The sequence below is a fragment of the Hypomesus nipponensis genome, chromosome 25 (assembly GCF_054491055.1).
Source record: "Hypomesus nipponensis isolate SF chromosome 25, ASM5449105v1, whole genome shotgun sequence".
In the NCBI taxonomy this organism is placed as follows: domain Eukaryota; kingdom Metazoa; phylum Chordata; class Actinopteri; order Osmeriformes; family Osmeridae; genus Hypomesus; species Hypomesus nipponensis.
The window spans coordinates 3,933,241-3,955,000 of NC_140385.1; the positions used below are offsets into that span (position 1 = coordinate 3,933,241).

General features: G+C 53.5%; 1 protein-coding gene across 1 annotated transcript in view; it reads right to left on the minus strand.

The window, feature by feature from the left end:
• Positions 1 to 6,484: 6,484 nt before the first annotated feature.
• The window catches only part of arhgef40 (Rho guanine nucleotide exchange factor (GEF) 40), a 22,555-nt gene continuing 7,279 nt past the window's right edge, over positions 6,485 to 21,760 (minus strand). The window contains 27 exon segments of the mRNA XM_084691274.1: positions 6,485 to 7,662; positions 7,923 to 7,965; positions 8,252 to 8,352; positions 8,950 to 9,060; positions 9,479 to 9,659; positions 9,891 to 10,070; positions 11,897 to 12,075; positions 12,078 to 12,102; positions 12,928 to 13,017; positions 13,368 to 13,617; positions 13,949 to 14,219; positions 14,222 to 14,349; positions 14,351 to 14,367; positions 14,735 to 15,238; positions 15,486 to 15,677; positions 15,883 to 16,002; positions 16,193 to 16,331; positions 16,447 to 16,598; positions 16,676 to 16,774; positions 16,901 to 17,017; positions 17,342 to 17,428; positions 17,657 to 17,750; positions 18,357 to 18,471; positions 18,626 to 18,820; positions 18,950 to 19,197; positions 19,451 to 20,750; positions 21,132 to 21,417. Of these exon segments, the coding sequence (XP_084547400.1) occupies positions 7,939 to 7,965; positions 8,252 to 8,352; positions 8,950 to 9,060; positions 9,479 to 9,659; positions 9,891 to 10,070; positions 11,897 to 12,075; positions 12,078 to 12,102; positions 12,928 to 13,017; positions 13,368 to 13,617; positions 13,949 to 14,219; positions 14,222 to 14,349; positions 14,351 to 14,367; positions 14,735 to 15,238; positions 15,486 to 15,677; positions 15,883 to 16,002; positions 16,193 to 16,331; positions 16,447 to 16,598; positions 16,676 to 16,774; positions 16,901 to 17,017; positions 17,342 to 17,428; positions 17,657 to 17,750; positions 18,357 to 18,471; positions 18,626 to 18,820; positions 18,950 to 19,197; positions 19,451 to 20,750; positions 21,132 to 21,417 (5,208 nt within the window). The 3' untranslated portion in view covers positions 6,485 to 7,662; positions 7,923 to 7,938.

Here is a 21,760-nt window from a genome sequence, read left to right on the forward strand (position 1 = left end):
CTGCTCACTCTCTTCTTCTCCTCCTCCCTTTTTCTTCCGAACGTCTCTCTCTCTCTCCCTCCTCTTGCATTTTTTCAAAGATCCATTTATTGTGCAGCATTGAGTGAGCGAATAAGGGGGAAAAGAGAGAGAGAGAGAGCGATGAGAGTGGGAGGGAGACTGATGTAGGTTGCAAATGTAATTATAATCTCACGAGCACCATTTTAGAACACTGACACGCGGGGCAACAACTCTTCGCACGGGCGTCCTCCGAACAGCCGAATCCCAAAATACAAACCGCTCAGTAGTCTCACTCTGATATTCATATTGGATCTCGTATAGAAAAAGTTTTGGTCCGTCGAACTGTTTAAAAAGTGACTCAAGTAGACTACCAGTTTAAGGGAAGGTGTCGAAATGTTACTTTGATTATCCACCCCGGAAGGGCATGATGACATACTGTAACCTGCAGCTGATAATGGACGATTTAAAGTCGTTTGAATATCTTGTCATTGCTGCTGTTTCTGTTTATAGCCATATCTTAGCCATCCATCTTGAGTGTAACAAGTTAGTGAAGCCTTCAAAAATGTGACAACAGGGAAAAAAATGTTTGTTCCTGGTTTGCGGTTAGTAATACTATATTTGTATACACTTGCTTTTAGATCGGAAGTTTCAAGTTCAAAGCACAATTCTCTCTATCGGCTCCTCTTAGAAAGCATTTGCATACCCGCCGCGCGCACAAACCTGGCCAAGCGATTCATCCCCACGTGGGCCCGCGTGCGTACAAGCGCAGGTGTACTGCTTTTAACCAGCCCACGCTCCTCTCCTCCACCCCTACGCTTCTCTTTCGGGGGGCTGCCCGCACAAGGTGAATAACAAAAAAAAAAACTTTTGCCCGTTTGTTTGATATGATGCAATAGATCTCCAAAACAGAAAACCATTAAGTGCTGATTGCTGGTCCGCGTGAGGTTATTTTTATCCTGCTAATCCAAGGGGGTTCCAACACACACGCGCACCTACACACAAGATGGAAAGAAAGCTATATTTTCTGTAGCCTACTACACATGAAGTATGACACTGTCATTAACCATAATACAATAATGTCATATAATAATATATAGACTCATTACCACTACCGGCAAGCCTATCTTGTGTCACATAAGGTTATCATATGAAAGCTTTCCATTAGTCACCATGCTACTCTACTTCAAGGGGCCTGTGGTGAATTTAAATGTGATGTACATTAATACGGAATTAAAAGGGCTCTTGCAGGGGTGGTGAAGACGATATCAACAGGATCAGTCATTAACCCACCTATTGTGCCACAGAGGCATATGCACAGTACACGCCTGCATCTGTGTATGCATACTGAATGTATTGATGTATTCACTGTGAGTGTGTGTGTGTGTGTGTGTGTGTGTGTGGTGGGGGAGGGGGGGAGGGCACCCATGTGTGCATACATTTGTCTGTCTGTGTACTTGAAGGCTATAAGCCGCTGTGCGTGCGTGTGTGTCTGTGGGTGTGTGTCTGTGGGTGTGTGTGTGTGTGTGTGTACGTTCCGTGGCATATGTGTACGTGTTTGTGTCTGCCACAATGGCATCATCACCCGCCTCTGACGCTTTGATTGTTTTCTGCGCCGCAGCAGAAATGCACCAATTAATATGCAGAGAGTGAGTGAGACAGAGACAAACAAAAAAACAGGCAGAGGAGGGAGGGGTGAGAGGGGTTTGGAGGGTGGGGGGGGGGGTGGCACAGAGAGTGGGAGAGAATGGAGGAGATAAAATGAAAGATGAGGAAAAAGGGGTGGGGGGGACAAGGGAGAGAGAGGGTGAGAGAGGGAGAGAGAAAGACAGGGAGATGAAGTGAGATAAGAAGGGAGGGGGTGAGAGAGGGAGAGGAGGGGGCTGTTTCAGCTTTGGGATGGAGAGAAGGAAATCTGATAGATGTTGGAGGGGGAAAAAAAAAAAGCAAGAAGAGAGAGAAGGCGAAAAAGATGGGCGAGAGGGGTCGGGGGATCAATATGTACATATTTAGTGAGAGATGGAGGGAAATCAATTGAGAAGGGGAGGGGAAGGGGTGTAGAGAACACAGGGGGTGAGAGAGAATGGGGGGGGGGAGAGGAGAGGCGCGAGTGGGGAGGGCAGGGGAGGCAGACGGAACGAGGGATGAGGGAAGGAGGAGTGTAGAGGTGGAGTGATATGTGGCTACGGCTGCTGTCCTTTTGTCGCAGTGTCAGGGTATTGATACTGTAACACCGCCACCCCTCTCTCCCCACACGCACACACACACCCCATCACAATGCTGCCGTGACAACGGCCGTCGCGGCGACGCCTACTGGCACTATGCAGCCACAATACTGAGGGCACTGAAGCATATCACACAGACCACTGCAGGGCATGGGAGGGATGGCGGAAGGGAAGGAGAGAAGGAGGGAGGAAGATGCAAGGAGGTAAAGACAGAGAGAAGGGGGTCGAGAGGAAACAGAGGTAGAGAGAGAAGGAGGGAGGATGAAGGGAGAAAGATGAAAGGAGGTAAAGACAGAGAGAGAGAGAGAGAGAGAGAGAGCGAGAGAGAGAGAGAGAGAGAGGAGGAGGGAGACAGAAGGAAGGAGATTGGGGAAAACAAGTGATAAAGGGGTGGGGAGAGATGTGGAAGGGAGAGAGAGAGAGAGAGAGACAGAGAGAGAGAGAGAGAGAGAGAGAGAGAGAGACAGAGAGAGAGAGAGAGAGAGAGAGAGAGATGATGGAGAGAGAGAGAGAGAGAGAGAGAGAGAGAGAGAGAGAGATGATGGAGAGGTGAGATGAGAGAACAAGGGAGGGGACACGTGGGAAACAGAGAGGCAGAGATGGAGGGAGGGAGAAGGAGGGAAAAGGAGGGAGAAGGAGAGATGGATGAAGAAGGATTACGTGCCATCTCTGTCAGCCTGACGCTCCAGTGTGTGGATACCGGGGGGGGGGTGTGTAGCACATGATGTACTCTGTCTGGATGGGTGTGATGACGGGTTATACAGGGTTGACGGGTTTCTAATGCCCATGTTACATGCAGTATGTGGTCATGCGTATGGGAAGGGAATAAACAGTATGCCACTTGCCAGGGTCAGATATTTGCACCGCGTTCAGTTCACGTTGGCCAGACCTTCTAACGTCATATTATTCACCGTCAACTGTCTCACTTCTCATAATTGGGAGATTTTAATCGTCTTACAGACAGGGAATTTGAGTCTGAGAAGGTATCCTAACTATCACTGCACTGGCCCACATCTTTTAGATATCTGTGTGTGTGTGTGTGTATGTGTGTACTGTCTCGACTCTAACATGCATATTCATTTAGGATGGCAGCGCTTGGCTGCTTGCCCATAAGTCAGGTCCATGTGGGATGACCAATGTCTACCTCTCTCTCTCTCTCTCTCTCTCTCTCTCTCTCTCTCTCTCTCTATTACACACACACACACACATACATATTCTCTCTAATATACACACAAACACACAAACATACACACTCTGCCACTAAACTACTGTCTGGTACACTATGAGTGTGTGTGTATGATCTATAGCGCTCTGCTCACCCCCTCCCTTCCCCTAACCCTTCTTAATATGATGTAAAAAGCTAATCGCATGCAAATGTCTGTTGTCCCGGTAACCAGGCCCGAAAAATCCCTTTGATGTTTCACCCGGCTCATTCTCTTCACGTTCTCTTTGTTCACCACAGTCTCTCTGCTTTGTCAACATCCCCCTTTACCCCTCTCTCTCTCTTTTCTCTCTCTCTCCCTTTACTTTTCTCTGCTCTCCCTTCCTCTCTCTTTAGCCCCTCATTTTTTTTCACTCTCCCCACTGTTCATTCTGTAACTCCCTTTACCTCTCTCTCTCTCTTCACCCCCCCCCCCTCCGCTCTCTAAGTCTCTCCATTCTATCGAGCGAAAAAAAAAAGAAAACTTCTCTCTAACTCTTCACTTTCTTCCTCGCTCGCCATACCACCCTGCTTCTTTTGTGTCTCCCCCCTATCCTTTTCTCCCCCCGCTCTTTCTATAAGCCCCCTCTATTCTCCCGTGTCCCCCTCTCTCTCCCCCCGCCCGCCCTGCCTGCCGCTCTCTCCCCTGACTGTGCCTCTCTGTCTGTCTGCCCCTTCGCCCTCTCCCGTTTACCATCACTCCCAGCCACTGTCTTCAGTCCTGCTTCTCTGTCGCTCCCTTTCTCTACCCCTTCCTGTTTCCCTCCCTCCCTCCACACTTTCTTTTTTTTTTTATCTCTCATTCCTCTCTCTCTCTCTCTCTCTCTCTCTCTCTCTCTCTCTCTCTCTCTCAGCCACCCAGTCCTACCAATCGACCTTTCGTGTAAAAGCTTGGTCGAACGTGTCCTCCTTTCCCCTCCTTTTCTCTCCTTCCGGCGATCTCTCTCTCTTTCCATTCCTCGTCTCCCTCCCTTCTCCCTTCCCTCTCCTCTATCTCTCTCTCTCTCCCCACGCAGCTATGTTAGAGAGAACAAGCTTCTCTTTGGCTTGAGTTTGATGGCAAAACCCGTCAGAGAAGACCTGACTAACACTGACAAAACAGTGCAGAAGGCCATTTTGAAGGAGGAGGAGATGGAGGGGGTCATTGATGTATTCCCTCTTCAATCTCCCTCCTCCCCTCTCTTCCCCTCCCTTTCGGAAGATACCACACAGAGACTGATCAAAATCTGGGATTTTGAATCGCTTTCGTCCAGTTTTAATTTTGATAAGAACAAGTATGAAAAAGAATAGAAGACAAACATACAAAGTACATTGTGACCACAGGCCTGTCAGAAGCCCCGCTCTAAACATTCCACACTTCCTTCAAAGACAAATATATAAACATCTGTTCGGGATAGATAGTCACAAAACTGCACAAAAAAAAAAAAAAAAGTCCTATTTACATGAATACTGTTTTGAAGTGCAATGAAAGGCACAAGTACACCACCAGCTATGGTGGTGAACAGATGACAAAGTATTTCATTATCCTTGGATATGCTATGGTACAGTATGTAGCCACAAGGCAATGCAAGCTACCATGATATGTTGCAGCAACTGCAGACCCACAAATTAGATATTGATTCACTGGGTTCAATATCCATTTGCACTTTGGGAATTTGGGTAGGCTCTCTCACTGTGATACATATACATACTTCAGATCCATAGTAAGGTGTGTGAAGCAGGGGCGTAGCCAGAAAAATATTTTGGGGTAGGCCTAGAAAAATATGAATAGGCATCTTTTCAGGGTTTTTTTTTTTAACTTATTTACTTTGCGATGTGCACCCGGTGCATATTTTTTGGGAGATATTTTCGTTTTTGGGTAGGCCTTGGAACACATTGGGTAAGCCTGTGCCTAAACAGGCCTAGCTGTGGCTACGCCCTGGGTGTGAAGTCATCACTGGTTTGTTCAGAACTCACTCACTGCAGTCTCCCTCTCCTGCCTCTCCCGACTCTGCCTCTCTCGACTCTGCCTCTCCCGACTCTCCCTCTCTGCCTCTCCCTCTCTGCCTCTCCTGCCTCTCTCTCTCCTGCCTCTCCCTCTCCCGACTCTCCCTCTCCCGTCTCTCTCTCTCCCGACTCTCCCTCTCCCGTCTCTCTCTCTCCCGACACTCCCTCTCCCGACTCTGCCTCTCCCGACTCTGCCTCTCCCGACTCTGCCTCTCCCGACTCTGCCTCTCCCGACTCTGCCTCTCCCGACTCTGCCTCTCCCGACTCTGCCTCTCCCGACTCTGCCTCTCCCGACTCTGCCTCTCCCGACTCTGCCTCTCCCGAATCTGCCTCTCCCGACTCTGCCTCTCCCGACTCTGCCTCTCCTGACTCTGCCTCTCCCGACTCTGCCTCTCCTGTCTCTGCCTCTCCTGTCTCTGCCTCTCCTGACTTTCTACAGCTAGTATAGAGATATTCAGGTACCCGACGGATGGTGTTGGTCCCCAATCAGTTAGAAAACACAAGCAAAGCTTCTGAAATCTCGGGTAAATTCGCGAGGAAACCAACGATGGAGCGCACGGTCGACATCCAGAGTAGCCTACACATTCCGTACTTTTCCGTTCTGTTACGAAACTCTTCCAAGATCCCGTTCCATGGCAGGTAGTGTACTGTGTATTTCATGGTTCGCTCAAGCTTCCTGTGCTGTACAGACATTTTAGTAAACGATTTTTGTAAACAAGACATCTGGCATAACCTTTCGTCTCTTAGGTCGTGACTGTACTGCGTGCAATGGACACGTAACAGTAGCGTCTTTAAGGTACATAAGTTGGTTAGCATATAGGGTTTCTTTTAGGGAGCAGGCGAAGGTGTGGGCTTGAGAGCAGGCGGTAAGGGACGTGTCCATACCGATGTCAGGAGAACGTTGAAACATCTCCACCAATAGCAGGAGGCCTAGCTGGGGTAGCGAGAGCATCATGGGAGTAGGTGTTTTTAAATGTGGGTGGGAGCGCATATTTAATAACCAAGGATGCGGTCGTTAGGTATCATTTTCTTACTAAAAAGTGTGGGGGGGAGGGGGGGATGGGGGGAGGGGGGGATGGGGGGAGGGGGGGGAGATTGCCGTTTCAGAAGGTGGGTGGAACATGGCCCATGTGAAACCTGTGCCCCTGGTTGGATACGGAGTGATCAAACCTTGTCTGCCCTCACCCATGTTCGAACCCAACCTTCACCCTTGAGCGCACCCGTATCCAAGACAACGGTAGCGCGTCTCCGTCTCTTTGGAATAAAAAAGCACGAAGACTCAATCGTAAAAAAAAAAAAACGCGTCCGGAGTGATCAGTTCTGAAGCACGGAACCAATCATCATGCGTCGTTACCATTCGATGGCTTTCAAGCGCAAACGGCTCGTTCTCTGACCAGCGAACCAACACCCTCGGTTCCGGGGAAGCGTGCGGCATGAGGGTGATTATGCTGTTTGCTCTGTCCTGTGCCTGTCTCTACTCCATCCACCTCACTGTGGCACGAACACTGCCGCTCTGTCTGTGCCACAATAAGACCGTCTGATATCTGCCTGGGTGGACGTGAGACGGTGTGTGTGTGTGTGTGTGTGTGTGTGAATGCATGCACGGCCAAACAATCACTGCCTCACACACACACACACACACACTCATCTACATAGATGCAATCACACCTAAGCCCCACACTCACAGGGACAGAAACTGAATCATTTTCACTCCCGATCTGACAATAAGAAAAGTACACCAGTTAAACACACCGTAGAAATACCAAATAACTTCTTGCTGAGTAACCGACAGCAAATTGTCCTCATTCCAACCAAGTGTTTATGAGATATTGTTTCAGCCAGCCAGATAGTCAGTGGTTGAGACCAAGTGGTTTGGTCTAGCAGGGGAGCCATGCAAAGCAGACAATGGAGTCTCTGTGCGTCCAGAGTGTCTCTGGTGTCAATGACTCCATGCGCAACTGAGTTCAGCAGATCCAAAATGGCCGTCGCTGTAATCAACATTCTGCTGGTTGGGCAGTGTCTCAGGGTCATTACATATGTCCTCTCTCTCTCTCTAAATCTCTCTCTCCAATTCTGTCTCTTTCTCTCTTTCTCTCCAATTCTGTTTCTTTCTCTCTAATTCTGTCTCTCCAATTCTGTCTCTCTTTGTCTCTCTCTTTCTCTCTCTGTCTCGTGTGTCCTGCATCTTCAGTTCTTCTTCAGTTGCTGTCCAGTTGATCATCCAGTAGACGATATGTTCCTTTGGTCCAGTTTCTGGAGAGAGAGAAAAACCCCAGAGGGAGAGAAAGAGGGCGTTGACGGAGGAGAGGGAGACAGGATGAACGTGGGCTCGAGAGCAGGCATTATCTTCCAAACACAGGCAGGACAGGAGGATGGAGGGAGAGAGAGAGAGATGGAGAGAGAGATGAGAGTGAGATCAAGAGAGAGAGATGAGAGAAAGAGAGAGAGAGATGGAGATATGGAGAGAGATGGAGAGAGAGAGATGAGAGGAGTGTTTTGTGTCTCTTACTCACGTTGCTGAGATGAAGGCTACACAGCTGTGGAAGGAGACTGGTGCTGCGGACACACACACACACACTGTCTCATCTCTACTGGTGGTACTGTGTGTGTGTGAGTGCGTCTGCCTGTGTATGTGTGTGCAAATGGTGGTCTACTCGACTATAGAGTCAATTAGCATGTAAGCCTGTTTCAGTCTGCTTTGTTATAAGTGGTGTGTGTAAGTGGTAAGTGTGTGTGTAAGTGTGTGTGTGGGGGTTGTGTGTGTGTGGGGGTTGTGTGTGTGTGGGGGTTGTGTGTGTGTGGGGGTTGTGTGTGTGTGGGGGTTGTGTGTGTGTACACCCACCTGAGAAAGTCCTGAGCCTTTCTGGGGTTCCCGTCCGGAAGCAGGGGAACCCCCCTCCTTCTGACTGCCCACGGAGGAGGAGTCAGAGCAGCTACTGTGAACTGAGGGAGGGAGAGACAGAGAGAGAGAGAGAGAGAGAGAGAGAGAGAGAGAGAGAGAGAGAGAGAGAGAGAGAGAGAGAGAGAGAGAGAGAGAGAGAGAGAGAGAGAGAGAGAGAGAGAGAGAGAGAGAGAGAGAGAGAGAGAGAGAGAGAGAGAGAGAGAGAGAGAGAGAGAGGGAGAGAGAGAGGGGGAGCGGTAGGGGGAAATGGGAAAGAGTGGAAATGGGAGGGAAAGAAAGAGTGAGGGAGATGAATAAAGAGAGAGAGAGAGAGGAAGAGAGAGGGAGAGAGAGAGAGGGGAAGCAAGCAAGAGAGAAAGAAAGGGGATGGGGGTGAGGAAATAAGGGTCAATGGGTGGTCAATAAAAGGCTTTTAATTTAAATCTCATTCGAACTGTGAACAGTCTCATTCCAAATTGATAACCGTTCTGGCCCCAGGGAGACCCTTGGTGGACAAGGTCAGTATTACACCACTGGACATCCCATAGGAATGAACATCTGTCCCAGTCAGTGTGTGTGTGTGTGTGTGTGTGTGTGTGTGTGTGTGTGTGTGTGTATGTGTGTGTGTGTGTGTGTGTGTGTAGGATTGATCCACCCACCTCTGTCATTGAGGGAGTACATGGAGTCAAGCTCCGCCCCCTGAGCACCTGTCACGTCCAGCAGCAGCTTACTGGACACGCCCATACAGAGAGACTCCTTCAGACACAGCTCTGAGAGAGGGAGAGGAGGGGAGAGGGAGGGGTAAGGGGGAGGGAGGGGGAGGGAGGGGGAGGAGGGGAGAGGGGAGGAGAGGGAGGGTTACGGTGGAGGAGGGGCGAGGAGAGGGAGGGGTAAGGGGGAGGGAGGGGGAGGAGGGGAGAGGGGAGGAGAGGGAGGGTTACGGTGGAGGAGGGGCGAGGAGAGGGAGGGAGGGGTAAGGGGGAGGGAGGGGGAGGAGAAGAAGGAGGTTTGGGGTAGAGGAGGGCGGTGGTGGGGGAGTTGAGGGGGAGGAGAAGCGTTAGGGGGTAAGGGGGAAGGAGGAGGAGGAGGGGGAAGGGGAAGAAGGGAGAGAGGAAACAGATGAGAGATGTGTGGAGTGGGTGTTGTTGATGTTGTGGATGATGCGGGTGGCGTCGATGCAGCCGTTACCTGTGTTGTTGATGGCGTGGGTCCAGAGCAGCTTGGCGATGTCTCGGGTCCAGGCCACCTTGTCCTCTGCATTGTGGGCCTGCAAGGTGAGACAGTCCCGGGTACGTGGAGCCTGGCGAACCCAAAGCTCGAAACGAACGCCCTCCTCACCCACACTCTGGGTCAGACCCATCTCCCCAGCCTGGAGGGGAGGGGGGAGGGGGGAGAGGGGAGAGGGGAGAGGGGAGAGGGGAGAGGGGAGAGGGGAGAGGGGAGAGGGGAGAAGGGAGAGGGGAGAGGGGAGAGGGGAGAGGGGAGAGGGGAGAGGGGAGAGGGGAGAGGGGAAGGGGAAAGGGGAGTGCATAGGTAGACTGAGTACTACAGTCTGTGTGTGTGTGTGTGTGTGTGTGTGTGTGTGTGCGTGAGGCAGTACCTTGATGCTGTGTTTGTAGCAGTAGGCTGTGCGTCCAGGACTGGGGGTTTTGTGTTTGGTGAAGATAATGACGTGCTGGTAGAGGAACACACTCCTCACCCCTGACCTCTTCCTGCGAGCCCCCCCACACACCACCAACTCCCCCTGGCGCACCAGCTCTCCACGCTCCGCCACCGGAACCTGACACACACACACACACAGAGAACATAGAAGCAGGGAAACATCACAACATAAACATTTCACCAAGAGCAGTGAGCACACACACACACAGGCAGGTAGTGTCACACACACACACACACACACACACTCACACACACGTTAGTAAAGAGCAGGTTGCAGCCCCAGTGAGGAGGACCTCTGAGTTCCTCTCTGTGTGGAGCAGGTGACCTGCAGTCAGGCCCCCATCACACTTAACCAGCCTCCCGAGGATGGCTCCCTATTTATACACCTCTACTGATGTGAGGGTCGGGACCATAGTGTGTTACGCCACACACACACACACACACACCAAACCTTTACTACTCAGGTCCCTGTAGTGCTGTTGTGTATGTTGGAGAGCTGAGTGAAGTGGCTAAGTGGGAAAGGACCGGAGGGAGGGATGGAGAGAGATAGGGAGGGAGACATGGGAGGATGGATGGATAGAGGGAGGGATGGAGGGAGGGAGACATGGGAGGATGGATGGATAGAGGGAGGGATGGAGGGAGGGAGGGATGAATGAAGAGAGGGTTTGAGGAAGGGAGGGAGGAGAGCTGGAGGGAGGATGGATGCAGAGAGATGGAGTGAAAAGGGAGCTGGAGGGAGGGAGGGAGGGAGGGACGAGGGAGGGACGAGGGAGGGAGGGAGGGAGGGACGGAGGGAGGGAGGGAGGGAGGGGGGGGGGAGGGAGGGGGGGGGGGAGGGAGGGGGGGGGGGGAGGGAGGGATGTGCGATGGCGATGCTGCTGCCATTGTGTATGACTCCGGGTCCTGTCAGCAGTCTCTGTGACTGATAGAGACCCTCAGTTCAGCTGGAGGAGCACTCACCAGGAGGGGAGGCTTTTACCAAGCAACACAAACACCCGGTTTGGCGTTTACAAAGCTCTGCCTTGCACAGGCACAAGGCGGATGACGGTGAACTTTAGGTTCATTAATGTGACTGGTCATGTGATTCACAAACTGTCCTGACTAAATGCCCCCACCGAGACTGGACACCAGGCTCTGGGGGGGCCAAGGGTGCATGGGGGACAGGAACACCTCCCTCCCCGCCTTCCCCCCTCCCTCCCTCCATCCAACCATCCATCCATCCTGAAGCGCTTTGTCCATATTATGAACCAACATTTGTTGGATGAATTAAGACATGATCTACACTGTTCTGAAATACAACGTTAGACGACAGTTACTGAGAACTACGCTACATTTTTTCCGGGGGTATCACACGCGCCAGTGCCGGTTCAAAGTAAGCGGCCAGTAAACGGTTACTACCGTTCAGGGCGTTGATTACCGCCATTTATGGCTTATCGGAGACGGTAGGGGCAGAGCACCGAGCTCGTTCACGTGCGAATGATTTTAGGATTAGTCCTGATTTACAATCCTAAACAGGCATCTGTGTGTAGGACACAAACTGGTTATACATTTGTGAATTCTCCTTGCCCTGTGGATGCCACAGTGTAGCCTGTAACACCCCAGCTTTTCTACACCAGGCCCCAGGACATGACCACAGTGCCAACTGCACACGGACTGCTGGACTCGTGTGGCACCCACATAACTCGAGCGATTCCAGTTCTTTTGAGAACATGTGGGTTTTTTGCTTCTTTGCATCTTTCCTCCTCCCTCACTTTCCAACTGTGAGAGAGGGATCTGATGTCCTCAGCTGGAGGTGGAGGGAGGGAGGGAGGGAGGGAGGGAGGGAGGGAGGGAGGGAGGGAGGGAGGGAGGGAGGGAGGGAGGGAGGGAGGGAGGGAGGGAGGGAGGGAGGGAGGGAGGGAGGGAGGGAGGGAGGGAGGGACAAGTTGGTGGTCAAGTTCTCACCGGACACCCGGTGATGAGGTCGCTGGCCCGGAGGTCCTCGCCGTGCCTCTGGGCGTGTCTGAGGATGGAGAGGGCAGAGTCGGAGGCGGGGTTGAGGGCCCCCAGCTCCTCCAGGGCCTCGCAGTACTGCTCCAGTCTCTGCGTAGGGGCCAGGAGGCAGTGGGGGAAGGAGAGGGGGAGAGGGGCGAGGTGGGGGGGAGTGTCACCTGGGGCAGGGAGAGAGAGAGAGACAGAGAGAGAGAGAGAGAGAGAGAGAGAGAGAGAGAGAGAGAGAGAGAGAGAGAGAGAGAGAGAGAGAGAGAGAGGAGGAGGAGGAGGAGGAGGATAAAAGAAGACAAAGGTGGATGGGAGAGGAAGAAAGGGAGAGAGGGAGAGGTGGACGGGGGAGGAGGATGATAGAAGGAGGAAAAAAATAGAGGGACGTATGCTGCGATCATCATCATTATTGTCATAATCATCTTCATGATTTCAAGGAATACCTCAGGGAGAAGGATCCAGCTCATTGATTTGGTAACTTGCACTGCCACCTTGTGGCCAATCTTAACCCTGTCGCTCTAGCTCCAAACCAGCCTGGCGTCAGAGATCTGAGACAATCTCATCTACTTAATGTGTTTCTCAATAACCAGCTACAGTCCTATTTTGTGCAAACACTTACACCTCGGCCAATGTAATGACTTAGTGGTGAGACTGTAATTAGCTATATGTCTATATACATTCAACATGTAATTGGCTTAACTATTAACTATTTTAATTGCCTGCAATTTAAAACCACTCCAGCTTGCTTGTAATTAGCTTCACAATGGAATGATGTTGGGATTTTATATATATATATATATATATATATATATATATATATGTGAGTTCCAATATAGACCATCATTATGAGGCTCGCTACCTCAGCAACAAATCCATATTCATGTCACATAACATTTTTATGTTCAGTGTGTTTAGAGTATAAGATGCATCCTTATATTTATCAACGTTTTACATAGCTGCACATGGATGAAGGGAAGCTGAGGGGCTCGTCTCACCTTGAAGAAGTCTGCTGCCTGGAGGACCACAGGACAGTCCAGGTCGGGTTTGGTCCGGATGTAGTGAGAGTATTGGAGAAACTGTTCTCTCTGTGTGTGTGTGTGTGTGTGTGTGTGTGTGTGTGAGGGGCGGTGGGGTGGGGGGTAGATAGAGAGAGACGGAGATACAAAGAGAGAGAGAAAGAAAGAAAGAGAGGGGGTAGAGAGAGGCAGATAGAGAGAGGAAGAGACCGAGGTAGATTGAGAGTGGGAAAAGGGAGGAAGCGAGAGAGGGGGAGAGAGAAAGAAACAGATGGAGGGAAAGAAAGAAGAATAAAGGGGGAGATAAGAGTGGTACGGAGGGAAGAAACAATCAAAACAATTCTCAAACATCCAATAGAAGTCATCCAACTTGAACACATCAATCCTCCCTTTCAAAGACTCCCCCCACCCCAACTCACGTATTTACTGAAGCAGTCCTGCTGCAGCAGACTGTGCAGGAGGGCGCCCTCCATGGCAGGGAGGAGGTACTGCGAGTGGAAGCTGCTCAGACTGGCCCAGTTGGGGAAGAGGGCGTGGGATTTGCCCCGGAGGGGGGCGGGGGTGTCTGGGCCGTCGAGGAGGGGCAGGTAGGTCTCCTCCACGCCCCTCAGCAGGGCCACGTACTGACGCTCAGTACTCAGCATCCTGCACCAGGACAGGTAGAGCTTACTGTGGGAGGAGCGGGGGAGAGAGGGAGAGAGAAGGGAGAGAGAGAGAGAGAGAGAGAGAGAGAGAGAGAGAGAGAGAGAGAGAGAGAGAGAGAGAGAGAGAGAGAGAGAGAGAATATTAGGTAGAAGAATAAGAAAGAGAGTGGTAGTGAATAAACGATCGGGAAATCGGTTTGAGCAGCCCTTGATCCATCTCTCTCTCTGTCTCTCTCTCTCTCTCTCTCTCTCTCTCTCTCTCTCTCTCTCTCTCTCTCTCTCTCTCTCTCTCTCTCTCTCTCTCTCTCTCTCTCTCTCTCTCTCTCTCTCTCTCTCTCTCTCTCTCTCTCTCTCACCTTTGCGCGGTGGCGCCCGGCCTCTCCCCTCCCGTCTCCCTGTCGGCCCGGCTCAGCAGCACGTGTTGCCGCGGCGACCCCGTGTGGTCCACTACCTCCTTGCTGCTGACCTCCACCCCCCTGATGAGCACTCTCCCTGCCCCGCGGACACCCCCCCCTCCTCCCCCTCCTTCCCCTCCTCCTCCTCCTCCCTCCCTCCAGCCGGGGACAGCGGCCGCCAAGCCCGCGGTGACGACAGGGTCGACCAGGGGTCTCCGACCCAGCCAGGAGAGGGGGAGCTGCGGCTGGCCGCGCCCGACGAGGGCTCCACGGGCCTGGGGGAGGGGCCGCCGCCGCCACGACGGGGGGCCAGGAGGGCCTGGAGGTCGAAGCTGGGGTGGCGCCTCCGGGGGGGCTTGGGGGAGGGGGGCCTCGGTGGGCTGATGAGAGACGGGGGGAGGGAGAAGGAGAAAGAGGTGAAATTAGATGCAAGGACTGTGGGGTTCCATAACGCCAACATCTCGTCTCAAACATTCAATAACTTTGAATATCTAACTATGACACACTGGAGAACGGGGAAGGCGGGGCTATGAGGGGAGGCGGGGCTATGAGGGGAGGCGGGGCTGTGAGCCCTCCACAGGAAGTGGTGTTCAAGCAAAGTCTGCAGAACCACTTGACAAAGGCCAAGACACAGAAAGAGTGCTTTACTAAACAGCCACTCCAACGCAATGTTAACCTCTCTCACACTCAGCCATGCACACACACACACACACACACACACAAACCCCTCAGTCCCCTTTCACTTACACTCTTCTTCGCCGGATTCAACAGATTCTGCAGGAACTTCCCTCCTCCTCCGCCCGACCCCCCTCCTCCCCCGCCTCCGTCCTTCCTGTTCACCCTCTCCTCCCCTATCTTCAGCGTGGAGCACGTCTGGGGTCGGAACAGCGAGGCCAGCGACCCCCAGGACTGCAGCGCCCCCCCCTCGCCGCCGCCCGCCCCCACCCCCCAGTCCCCCTCCCCCTCGGGGCCCATCAGCTCCCACAGGCTGGAGGACGAGGGGGTCTTGGGCCGGCCCTGGCCCTGGCCCCTCTCGGCCTGGAGGAGCCTGGGCTTCACCTGGGCCACGGTCCGCTGGTAGCGCTCCACGGTCTGGGACCAGAGCTCCAGCAGGGCCCCTCCGCCCAGCTCCATGGCCAGGGCCCGGGCGTCCTGGAAGCGGGACGGGGGGATGGGGGGCAGGGAGGACAGCGGGGAGGAGGGGAAGGAGGAGGGGGAGGTGGAGGAGACGGCGTCGCACCACTGGGCGGCCTGGGAGGCGGAGAGGAGGAGGGAGGGAGGGAGAAAGGAAGGGGAAGGAGAGAGGGGGAATGGAGGAGGAGTGGAGGATGGAGGGAGGAAAGAGGGGGAGAATGTAGAAGAGGAGGATGGAGGGAGAAGGGAGGGGGAGGGAGGGGAGGGAAAACAGGAGAAAAGGAGAGATGTTAGCCTTTGTTACAGTGCATCTTGTGTGTCCCTATGCCTTTGTGTGTGTCCATGCATGCAGAGCATGCGTCACCTCGGTCAGTGTGGACAGCAGTCTCTGAGTGTTGTCCAGGGTGCTCCAGCAGTCGGACAGACAGTGGACCATGTCTCTGAGCTTCTCCCTGACCGGGGGCAGTCTGAGCTGCACCTCCCCCAGACCCCCCCAGTCCAGCTCCCCCCAGGCCTCCAGCCCTCCCAGCACCGCCAGCGCCTCGCTCTGCAGCTCCTACAGCACACACACACACAGACACAGGTTTGTTTTACTATCCTAGTGAGGACCGACATATCACTCCCATTCAGAACAGTGTTAGGCCTAACCTCTGCCCTGACCGTAAAACGTTAACCCTAAAATATAACTTGGAAGTTGTGGAGCCCTAGTTTTGTCCCTACAAGGATAGTTATTAAGCAAGATCCCGGACACACACACTCACGTTGGCCCCCTCTCTGAAGGTCTTGAAGCGCTGCTGTTTGAGAGAGAGTCTGCTGAGAGACAGAGGAGGGTCCTTATAGTCCTCCAGCTGCTCCTGGACCTGCTCTATCTCTCTCTCACACTGAGGAGGGGAGGGCGAGAGAGAGGGAGGGAGAGAGAGAGATAGGGAGAGAGAGAGATAGGGAGAGAGAGAGAGAGAGAGAGAGAGAGAGAGAGAGAGAGAGAGAGAGAGAGAGAGGAAGGAATCAGTGAAGGCATTTGTTTCTGTCTTTGTTTTGCTTGAAAAAAATCTTTCGTCTTCCTCCGCTCACCCTCTCCAGTGTGTCCACCATGGCTGCCAGGCGACCGAGGGCTTCCAGGTCACGACCTCTCTGATTGGACAGGCGGACCAGGCGATGGAGGGCGTCGTCCACGCTGTCGTAAAGGTCAGAGGTCGCTGCCAGTGCAGCCCTGGGAGTTTAAAGCAGAGTTTAAAGGTCAAACATGAGGCTTATTACAAGCACTTTGATCTGCATGTCTATCGGTGTGCACGATCACTATTTTACCCACGTATTTAATTATGTACCTGCAGTCTGGAGACTTCCGAGCCAATCCTGACGTTCCATTGGTCAGTCCCGCCAGCCAAGCCCCGCCCCTCTGCTGCAGCTCAGTCAGCCGTTGGTCGGCCAGGACGCTCGTCATGAGCTGCTTGTGTTTGTCCACGCTCGCGGGCACAGCCTGGAGGAGAGGCGGGACAGCTAAAGGGCCAGTCTGCTGTTTTCAGACTGGCCGTGATGTGATGAAGCGAGACCTACCTTGATGCAGTCGGGCAGGGGTTCCGCTTCCATGGTCTGCAGTGCGTCTCCCAACAGAGAGAGGGCGCTCTCGCAGCATTCAGTCAGACTCTCCAGGCTCTGGTGGGAGGGGAAGAGGCAGAGGGCAGGATGAGAGGGGAGGTGAAAGAGTGCTCCCAGTGCCAGGACTTACCGCTGTGCGTCTCCCTCCCTCCCCCCCCCTCCCTCCCTCCCCTGGTGTCTCACCAGCCGGAAGGACAGCCAGTCAGAGTGACAGTGCTGGAAATCTCCGTCCATCTGATTGGTCAGCTGCTGCTTGTCTACGTACTGCTGCAGGACCCCGGTCCCTCGAACCGTGTGCAGCTGGACGACAGCACACACGGGAAGGGGAGGGAGAGTGGGCACGAGAGAAGGAGAGAGAACGGGACGGAGGGAGTTGGTGACAACAGAACAATGGGTCAGTTGATGAGGAGAGATATGAAATACTTGATATAGAACTCACAGGGAAAGGCATGTGCAGAGAGAGAGACTGAGAGAGAGAGATAAGGAGGGAGAGACAGAGAGATAAGGAGGGAGAGAGAGAGAGAGAGAGAGAGATAGGGAGGAGGGAGACAGAGAGAGAGACAGAGAGAGTGAGAGAGAGAGAGAGAGAGAGAGACAGAGAGAGTGAGAGAGAGAGAGATTCACCTCTACCCCCTCCAGACAGAGGGAACATAACTCCTGCTGCTCCTCAATCAGGACCAGTACTGAACCAAGACCACCAGGGACCAGCACCTGGAACACACACACATGCACATGCACACACACACACACAAGCAAAAACAAACACACACACACAATCAAAAACAAACACACACTGTGAAAATCCCTGTCTGTTTTTCCTGGCAGATAGACTCTATTCTCACAGTAAGCACACACGCAAAAACAAAACTAAGTGAAAACAAACAAGCTAAACACACGCGCACACACACACACCGTTCGGCTGTGGTTTGTGGGCCTCACCTGGAAGGTTTTAAGGGTATCGAGGAGCAGAGGGGAGAGAGGGGCTTTTCTGCTGTCTACTAGTACCGTCAGACCTCTCTCTTTGGCTGAGGGGCTGAGAGAGGGGGAAGAGAGGGGCAGAGAGAGGGGCAGAGAGAGGGAGGAAGAGAGGGGCAGAGAGAGGGAGGAAGAGAGGGGCAGAGAGAGGGGCAGAGAGAGGGAGGAAGAGAGGGGCAGAGAGAGGGGCAGAGAGAGGGAGGAAGAGAGGGGCAGAGAGAGGGGCAGAGAGAGGGAGGAAGAGAGGGGCAGAGAGAGGGGCAGAGAGAGGGAGGAAGAGAGGGGCAGAGAGAGGGAGGAAGAGAGGGGCAGAGAGAGGGAGGAAGAGAGGGGCAGAGAGAGGGAGGAAGAGAGGGGCAGAGAGAGGGAGGAAGAGAGGGGCAGAGAGAGGGAGGAAGAGAGGGGCAGAGAGAGGGAGGAAGAGAGGGGCAGAGAGAGGGAGGAAGAGAGAGGAGACAAAAACAGAGAGAAAGGGGAGCAGAAAGACACATTAAAAACAAGAGGGAGGAGAGAGAGAGGGGACAGACAAGGAGACAGACAGACAGACATACATTCAGACAGATCATAAACCGAGAGGGTTATAGGAAGTGTTCTGGTCTAATGTTTCCCCCGTGCCCAGACACCAGACAGTGTGTGAGTGTCGGGGCGTGAAGAGAGTAGTTACCGCGTGATCCTGTGATAGCACGACAGGACGCGTGCCATTTCCTCTCCGTGGTAACCCTCCTCCGGGGCGTGGGTTTCCGTGACAACCAGACCCCGCCCCAGCCGGTCCACCGAACCTGCGGACAGAGAGAGAAGAAGAGGAAGTGAGGGAGGAAGTGAAGAAGAAGAGTAGTTTGAGACAGTGTTTGCGTGATAAAAATATGAGGTGGAGGAAGAGGAGGAGGGAGAAGAGAAGCGTGTGCAGAAGGGATGCGTAGACCTGAAATATACCTGTCAACATCAGCTTTCCTGATTGGAGGAGCTCCGTGTCCAACTCCCTCAATAGGGGAGGGTCCTTAGATGACAGGCCATTTGATTGGTCAGGAGAAGTCTTAGGCTCTCCTTCTTCCGTAGAGTGGTTAGATAACAATGTGTCTGATTGACTTAATTTGTCTGGCAATGGATCTGATTGAATGACAAGATTTTCTGTGGAAAATTATAAAGTGTAAAACCCCAGACCGTGATACACAAAGTACAATCATTATTTTATCTAAATTGTTTTAAGCAAATGCTTATTCAATACATATGTCAGGTACACAGACCATTAAATCATACCTATATTGCTTTTCCCAATATCATTTTCTTCTGGTTCCTCATTGGTGGGTGTAAGCTCTTCGTCCAACCCATCAGGCTGCAAAGCAGCGTTTGATTGGTTATCTAGGTTAAGTGGCAGATTGGTAGGGGAGGGGGCGGGACTAGACTGAGAGGCTTTGGGTTTGGAACTGGACTGGTCTCGAGTCTTCTGGTTGCCACGGCCACAAGATTTTGCCTTCCCCTTTCCTCCTTTCCCCTTCCTCTTCCTCCTGAGAGAGGGAGAGAGAGAGAGGGAGAGATACGGAGAGGGAGTGAGAGAGATAGAGAGGGTGTGACAGAGTACGTGTGAGAGAGAGTTAGAGGGAGAGAGATTGAGTGTAAGAGTATGTGTGAGATAGAGAGAGTGTGAGAGTATGTGTGTGTGTGTGTGTGTGTGATGATAAACAGAGTTAGAGAGGGAGAAATAGTGTGTGTGAGAGTGTTAGAGAGAGAGAGACATAGATAGTGTGAGATACACAGTACCTGGGTGCTCTGAATCCTCCGGTTTTAACCTCCTTCCCTCTGGGACAAACGCTTTCTTCTGTCTTTCCTCCATCCCTCTCCTCTGAGACTATTTCTGTTGGATCAGAACCAGAACCGGTTCCAGAGAGAACACGTGCTGTTTTGCCAGGTTCTACCGGGTGCCCCTTCTCTCCCCTGGAAGACTTCTTACTGGGTCCTTTTTTGCTTTTAGGCCAATCTGTGCATTCTGATTTTGCTCCACTTCCTGGAATGTCAGCTAATGACATCTTAGAACTGTTCACACTTCCTGGAATGTCAGCCAATGACATCTTAGAACTGTTCACACTTCCTGGTGTGTGCGCTGTGGTGTCACTGTCACAACTCAGCGGTTTGTCAGCGTCCTCAAAAACCGAGTCTGAGTGGGAGCCTTGATCCGATTGGCCCTCGATGACGTGCGCCGCTTTGTGATTGGCAGAGTCGTGGGCGTCGCTTGCGACCAAACTGTCAGTGCTCCCAGACTTACTCCCTTGGCTGTCCCTGCATGTCTGCGCAACCCCGCTCCCCTCCCTCTCCCTGCCCACGCCAGGCCTCCTCTCCTTGGAAGGACCCTCGAAATACAGCCCCTGGCTTCCCAGGCCCTCCGGGGCCCTGCACGCCTTGTCTCCATCATCCGAGTCGTGAAGGGAGAGGGGGCAGGACCGCCTTCCCCGGCCCAGATCAATGACCCTGGGCAGGGGTCGTGAGGGCAACAAGTCCCCGCGGGGGGTCCCTGTCTCCCTCCTGCCCCCCAGCACCCCTCTACTGCCCCCAGCCCCCTCCAGCCTGCCGTACCCCCAGGCTTTCCCCCTCCGCAGTTTGATAGCCCTGCTCCTCCGACACAGGGGCAGCGTCTTGGTCTTGGTGATGCCGTGCATCTCCAGGTACCTCTGCCTGGGGTCGGCCCCGCCGTCGGGCCCCAATCTGGGCTCCAGGAGCTCCGTGAAGTCCCCCTCAAGCCCCAGGGGTCTCCCAGTCCTCCCCATCCCAGCCTCGCTGCACCGTCGGCGGGGGAAAGCGACCTCCTCATCCAGCCCGTCTGGAGGTAGGTCCTGGTAGTCTTCCTCGTCCCAGGACCAGGTGTCCGGTTCCCCGGAGGAAGACCCCCCCCAGCCGCCCAGGACGCCCGAGGAAGAGGGGAGGTCGGGGAGGGGGTTTGCTGGGCGGGACATGGGGAGGCTGTCGGAGGGGTTGTGGATGAACTTGGGGTACACCACGTCCTCCCAGGGTAGACGAAGCACTCCGTCACTGGTGCTGACCAGACAGGTGTCCAGCCCCCCACCGCCTGGAGAGAGGGGGGGGAGGAAGTGACAGAGATGGGGGAGGGTTGGGGAGGGAGGAAGTGACAGAGAGGGGGGAGGGTTGGGGAGGGAGGAAGTGACAGAGAGGGGGGAGGGTTGGGGAGGGAGGAAGTGACAGATAGGGGGGAGGGTTGTTGAGGGAGGAAGTGACAGAGAGGGGGGAGGGTTGGGGAGGGAGAAGGAGAGGTGAGGAGCAGAGAGAGAGAGAGCGTAGGTCAAGATATCTGTCCATCAACTTGTCATTCCCTGCATACCCTTCATGCTCTCTGTCAGTCTACTCTCTTCCACATGCCCTCGCTCTCCCTCTCCTCCTCCCTTACCCCCTTAACCCCGCCCCCCCGCCCCCCCGCCCCCTACTTCCTCACCCTCTCTCTGGTAGCCCCTCTCCTTGTTGATGCAGTGGAGCCACTCGGAGGTGAACACCAGGGAGTGCTGGGACTCGGGCACCAGGATCTCCTGCACGTTGCGCCCCCCAGGGGCCAGGCACTTCAGGGCTAGGCGCGGGCAGCGCGTGGAGAAGGGCACCACCTGCAGGTAGAAGTCGGTACTGCGCAGGAGCCTCCAGTCCAGGGTGGAGAGCTGCACCACCACCTTCTCACCCAGACACAGGGGCCAGCCAGAGTGCAGGAAGAGACAGCCCAGGTACTGAGACTGGAGAGAGGGAGAAAGAGAGAGAGAGAGAGAGAGAGAGAGAGAGAGAGAGAGAGAGAGAGAGAGAGAGAGAGAGAGAGAGAGAGAGAGAGAGGGAGAGAGAGAGAGAGAGAGAGAGAGAGAGAGAGAGAGAGAGAGAGAGAGAGAGAGAGAGAGAGAGAGAGGGGAGGGAGAGAGAGAGAGGAGAATAGAGAAACATAATTTCAGCTTTTTTCTATTAACAAACAACAACACCCACACATACACACAAAATATCTACACACATCATTACTACATACCAGTTCCCCTTAGCAAGCACATTGCACAGGGCTGCCTACAGTGAAACTATCTGCGAAGAGTACAG